Source organism: Zeugodacus cucurbitae, chromosome 5 (genome assembly GCF_028554725.1).
Source record: "Zeugodacus cucurbitae isolate PBARC_wt_2022May chromosome 5, idZeuCucr1.2, whole genome shotgun sequence".
NCBI lineage: Eukaryota > Metazoa > Arthropoda > Insecta > Diptera > Tephritidae > Zeugodacus > Zeugodacus cucurbitae.
In genome coordinates, this window is record NC_071670.1 from 27,600,711 (window position 1) to 27,606,829 (window position 6,119).

General features: G+C 33.8%; 1 protein-coding gene across 3 annotated transcripts; it reads left to right on the top strand.

Moving 5' to 3' along the window:
• Positions 1–914: 914 nt before the first annotated feature.
• LOC105215399 (uncharacterized) lies at positions 915–2,722 on the top strand. 3 transcript variants are annotated; one of them, XM_011189292.3, is made up of 4 exons: positions 915–1,255; positions 1,311–1,721; positions 1,778–1,880; positions 1,939–2,722. In XM_011189292.3, the coding sequence occupies exons 2-4, from the start codon at positions 1,397–1,399 to the stop codon at positions 2,483–2,485; spliced, it is 975 nt and encodes a 324-aa protein (XP_011187594.1). In that variant the 5' UTR covers positions 915–1,255; positions 1,311–1,396; the 3' UTR covers positions 2,486–2,722. The 3 variants fall into 3 exon arrangements, with proteins under 3 accessions (XP_011187594.1, XP_028898170.1, XP_028898171.1); XM_029042337.2 differs by having other exon boundaries at positions 1,325–1,721; XM_029042338.2 differs by having other exon boundaries at positions 1,330–1,721.
• The last annotated feature ends 3,397 nt before the right edge of the window (positions 2,723–6,119 follow it).

The following is a 6,119-nucleotide window of genomic DNA, read 5'->3' on the forward strand; positions in this document are numbered from 1 at the left end:
TCTGCAAGTCAGGCACCGGCAAATTCTGCGGGAAAAAGCCAGGGCGGTACAAGCAGTTTCAATGAAAGTTTCTATGCGATTCTTAAGGGCGAATTGACAAAAGTAGCCGAAATTCTTGTGTACATGTGAACGTTCATCCTTTTCTTGCACATTACATTCATCTTTTAGCAATGTATATTTACCTATTACACCCAAAACTGCGAGGCACAAATTCGTCAATGCATTAAGAAATATTAGGAAACAGTACAATTAAAATAATTGCTGCCATCGATTGGTCACTTCTTTGCTCCCTATCTTTGGGCGCTACTCGCTGGAGCAAATTTTACATGTGAAAGCAACAACAAAGTTATCTAGTTGAATTCGTGCAGGAGAGTATGCGATTACCTCATTTAAAATGCTATCGTCGCTTGAAAGAGTGCTACCAAGTTTTATTTTATTTATGTAGGCAATTCGTTGTGGTAAAAACGACTCAAAATACAAATTTTAGACAAAAATGACGATACAAATATATATGTTTGTTGTTTTTACTTTGAATTACATTTTAATTTATTAAATTTCAGAATAGACGCAGCTCGAAACAAAGGGATAGAAAAATATGTTTGTGCAGATTTAAGTATTGCTCCACCTAACAAAATGGTTCAGCACTATTGCCCATGATTAAGAGGATATTTCAGCGCAGGGTTGCAACACAAGTGTTGCCTGTTTGTTTGAATTACTGGATAGTGCGTTCTATTGTTTTCTCTATAACGGATAGGCAATCGATGGCAGCTAATATATAAAAATAAAGATTTAAATTAAAAAACACGGCTGAAATACAATAACTAAAGGTAAAGCTCGTCCGATACTTAACGTAGTTGATATTATGAATTGAATCAGACAATTCGGGTGTTGTGGAAACATTGCTTTATGTGGTGCTGTCAAAACGATTCAATTAAGAGTAATCAAGTTAAAAATTTGGTATTTACAATCACTTAATTAATCCACAATTAACAAAAGAGAATTTATGCTGTTATATATTTGATTGTGGATTTTTTTAATAATGGAGAAAATTACAATGCTTAAGAAATTACTTTTGGCGTATTCTGCGCATCTTGAACACTTTGAATCAGTACAATCTAATTATGATAGTGTTCTTACTCTATATAGAAGGAGAAAAAGACGAAACTTGATGGTATTACACCAATTAAGAAAAAAACAACTTTTGTGCCTGGAAATATTGCAGCAAACGGCAAATCAAAGATCATTGTGGAAATTGGTAAATCAAAACTAAATACATATGTTATTATGCTTGTTCCTTAAAGAAATTACAGAAATCATATTTCAGAACAGGCGATCTCAATTCTGGGAAACAAATTGCAATCGGAATGATGACCACTTTTTTAAGGAGCATTTCCGAATGTCGCGGTCAAGTTTTGATATACTTTGTGGATTGCTCAATAGAATGAAAAGAGCAGATACGAATTGGCGTAAAGCGATTACATTAGAAAAACGTGTGGCTATTGCTTTGTTTACACTTGGAACGTCGATAAAATATAGAGAAATTTCTGAACTATTTGGTGTTGGAATATCAACGGTGTGCGAAATTTTATTTGAATTTTGTGAGGAAGTGTGGAAATCTATGTCAAATTTTATTAATAAATTGCCTCCGAAGAAGGAAGATCTAGCTTGTTATATTGATGGATTTTGCAAACTTGGATTCCCCCAGTGTATGGGAGTAATTGGTTGGTAAAATACAAATTTGCATATAATGAATATAACATTATTAATACGATTATAGACGGCTACCATATAAAAGTGAAACCGAATCCAAGCCAAGCTAACGGGTACTTGAATAACGAAGGCTGGCATTCTATTATTCTTCTAGCGCTGGTTGATTACAGGTCAGAGTTGTTTTTATTAAAATATAACTATCTGTATTATCTAAATGTAACTTTACAGATGTCGCTTCTTGTATGTAAATATTGGGGCTCAAGGACAATATAATAACGCACAAACATACAACTCATCGACACTAAGAGATTTGTTAAATAGTGATGGGTTATTAATTCAAAGTACAAAGGAAATAGATGGAGTGCAAGTTCCAGTATATATTATAGGCGACTCGACGTTCGATTTTTCCCCGACTTTAATGACGCCTTACGCCTCTAGTCCTTCCTTAACCGAAAATCAAAAGCAGTTTAATAATAAGCTATTAGTATGCACAGAAATAGTAAATAACGCTTTTCGGCATTTGAAAGCACGTTTTCGGCGTATAGAAATCGGTATAGATGATAGAAAAGGGAATGCCCAAATTATTACGCGAATCACTTGTATTTTACATAACTTTCTCAACGAGATAAACGATGATGTCGAGCAGAAATGGTTAGAACTTCTGCAAATTAGTACAAATCACGACAGTCCTACAAATATCCTAGTAGAATGTGGTAATGAACCTTATGCCGAAGAAATAAGGCATACGTTGTGTCATTATGCGTGTGGGATATAGTAAATACATTTAAATGAACTGGTTGGGCTACAAAGGAAACAACAGGGAAGCATTACCGAATGGCACCCATCCAATGTATGGATTTATATTTTAAATTATAATATCTGATTAGTTGGTGTGTACGTTCTTATGATCTAGGTACTCATATTGTCTTTGAAATTTTCATTTATGTCATTTATTTTTTATTGATTATATTCTTAATTAAAAATAAAATTATTGAACAATATGTAAAAAATATCCCGAGTAGTTTTCACATAATTGATGTTTGGTCAGACCGCCTGTGTATGCTATAATTTAAATAAAAAACAAGTAGGGAAGGGCTAATTCCGGGTGTAACCGAACATATTATACTCTCGCAATTTATTGATGTAATTTTATTAATATAACACTCAAGTTGATCCATATATTCGGCATAAAATCCACTAAAATAACGAACATCATCATATATAGTATATGAGGGCTGACATAATTCTTGAACCGATTTCACTCATTTTCACCACCAAGGCACTCTACATTCAATAGTATAAAGCCCACCATGTTTTTGAAAACCCTATAATTAGGTATATAGGAGCTAGGGGAAGTTATGGCCCGTTTTAAACCATTTTTGGTACAGAGACACTATTATAAGAAAAATATTACCTCTAAATTGAATAAACACCTGAGAGATTTACCGATATATCCGAGGCCTTGAAAAGTTATAGTCCGATTTCTAATAGAAAATGTGAACTACAGTTTGATTTATACAGCTTAAGTAGTTTGCGAGATATGTACAATTATTTTTGTTCTTTATTATGTTTTTGTTTTTTATAAGTCAGAAAAGTACAAATCGTACCTGAGGAATAAACTTTTCGATAAACCAATTTTATATATGAAAATTCACACCCATGCAATTTTTGAATATGCGAAATCAACAAGTAAAATTTGTTGCGATGTGCTCGAAGATTTTTAAATTACGTTAGTGCAGTTGATTTAATAAAACATATTATATAAAAATTTTTAGAAATGTATAGAAAAACGAAATGTTTCTATCTGATTTAGTAAAAAACAAAATGCTACTTTATTTAATCTGCAACGAATTTACATATATAAAAAGCCATAATAGTACTACAACACTAATATTCTTGGTGGTTAAAAGTCCTAACGGTTTCGAATGATCAAGATATGATATGATTTTGTATACACAGCACCTCTGTTTTGGCCGTAATATTTTCGTCCTTGTAAAATAAATCAATATTTATGTTTTGTTCACATAACGGTTGTTTGTAACACCTAAAACCATCGAGTGAGATATAGGGTTATATATACTAAAGTGATCAGGGTGATGAGTAGATTTTGTTCCGGATGTTCGTCCGTCCGTCTGTTCAGGTGATAACTTGAGTAAAAATGGAGATATCTTAATGAGACTTGGGCGAAATCGGACCACTGCCACGCTCACAAAATGGCGAAAACAAATAAAGTGCTTTTGAAGCCCATCTAAGTCGTTCATTTAGCAATATACAAAATAAGCACCAGTGAAGACATCGGAACAAAACTTTCGTTTGCGTTGCGTTTCTAGTGTGACATTACCTATCTTAAAATAAACGAAATAGGAATCGAATGGAATATTTTCAAGACCCCAAAAACCGAACTATCGAATCTATGGCTGACTTTATACCGAATTATCATTAGATTTGTGAGATATATTATTGAAATTAAGTAGACATCTTTATCTGATAATAATAAGGTCTTTTGGACATAATAAGGACAAATGGATAAAACTGATTCAGTACATCCTCTAAAACACATATATCGATAATAGACAATGCTTAATGAACAAAATTCTACAAGATTAACCACATTTGTGGTGTATATAAGCTGTAATGCATTGGTCACTCTGCTCACTATCTTTGGGTGCTGCCCGCCTGTCAAAAATTTTACATGTGAAAGCAACAACAAAGTTGAATTCGTACAAGAGAGTATGCGGATACCTCATTAAAAATTCTATCGCCGCTTGTTGAGTAATCGATAAGATATAGACGCATTGGCTATAACGCGTAGCCATTCGATGACAGTATGCAGTATGAAAATATTTACGCGGTTTTTTTTGATCGTATACATACATTAAAAAATATCGTATACTAAAAATACATTAAATTAAATAAAACAAGTAAGGAAGGGCTAAGTTCGGGTGTAACCGAACATTTTATATTCTCGCAATTTATTTATTTAACTTTATTTGTATTATATAATATACAATTTGACCCACATATTCGTCATATATATTGTATAAAGTCCATTGAAAGTTGGAAACCATAGTATTAGGTTAGAAGCACCGAGGTCCTCATGTTCGATTAATGGGGCCTTAAAAACTTATGGTCCGATTTCGGCGATTTTTAGAATGGGGCTGCCACACTATAAAGGTAGTATTTGTGCAAAGTTCTGCAATGATATCTTCACTAGTGCTTACTTTAAAAGTTAACGATTCAGATCGTCTTCAAAGATCTGGTATATAGGAAGTAGGCGTGATTGTGAAGCGATTTGGCCTATTTTCACAACATTTCATTGGGATGTAAGGAAACTATTACAAACCAAGTTTCATTGAAATCGGTCGAGTAGTTCCTGAGATATGGTTTTTGACCCATAAGTGGGCGACGCCACGCCCATTTTTCATTTTGTAAAAAAATCTGAGTGTAGCTTCTATCTGCCATTTCCTATGTGAAATTTAGTGTTTCTGACGTTTTTGGTTGATGAGTTAACTCACTTTTAGTAATTTTCAACCTAACCTTTGTATGGGAGGTGGGCGTGGTTATTATCCGATTTCTTTCATTTTTGGACTGTATTAAGAAGTGGCTAAAAAACGACTGCAGAAAGTTTGGTTTATATAGCTCTATTGGTTTCCGAGATATGTACAAAAAACCTATTAGGGGGCGGGGCCACGCCCACCTCCCCAAAAAAAATACATCCAAATATGCCCCTTTATAGTGCGATCCTTCAAACCAAATTTTATTTCCATAGCTTTATTTATGGCTTAGTTATGGCACTTTATGTGTTTTCGGTTTTCGCCATTTTGTGGGCGTGGCAGTGGTCCGATTTTGCTCATTTTCGAAAGCAACCTTCCTATGGTGCCAAGAAATAAGTGTGCCAAGTTTCATTAAGATATCTTAATTTTTACTCAAGTTACAGCTTGCAGAGACGGATGGACGGACGGACGGACGGACAGACAGACATTCGGATTTCAACTCCGCTCTTCACCCTGATCACTTTGGTATATATAACCCTATATCTAACTCGTTTAGTTTTGGGTGTTACAAACAACCGTTAGGTGAACAAAACTATAATACTCTCTAGCAACTTTGTTGCGAGAGTATAAATATCCTACTCTATGTACTCAAACCTACATATATTTGGAATATTAAAACTAATTTGACTAATGCGCTGATTTCATTATGTCAAATTCAATGTTCAAGTTTCGATGGAACCTCAATACCACCGACAAAATTATAAAAATTGCTATAAGCTAGGTAGCGTTGTATTGAGTGAAAAGCACACATTTTAAAACTTTCTAGAATACGTATATGACTAGAAAAGTTTAATGATACCCCCATATAACATAGAACTCCAATAGTGATAAAAATGTGACACCATTGTGACAACT

Bases quoted from the DNA above. Each gene is read 5' to 3' on its own strand.
- LOC105215399 (XM_029042337.2), top strand. From the start codon at position 1,040: ATGGAGAAAATTACAATGCTTAAGAAATTACTTTTGGCGTATTCTGCG. The intron at 1,256-1,324 runs GTAAATCAAAAC...ATCATATTTCAG, and splicing joins AAAGATCATTGTGGAAATTG to AACAGGCGATCTCAATTCTG. The intron at 1,881-1,938 runs GTCAGAGTTGTT...GTAACTTTACAG, and splicing joins CTAGCGCTGGTTGATTACAG to ATGTCGCTTCTTGTATGTAA.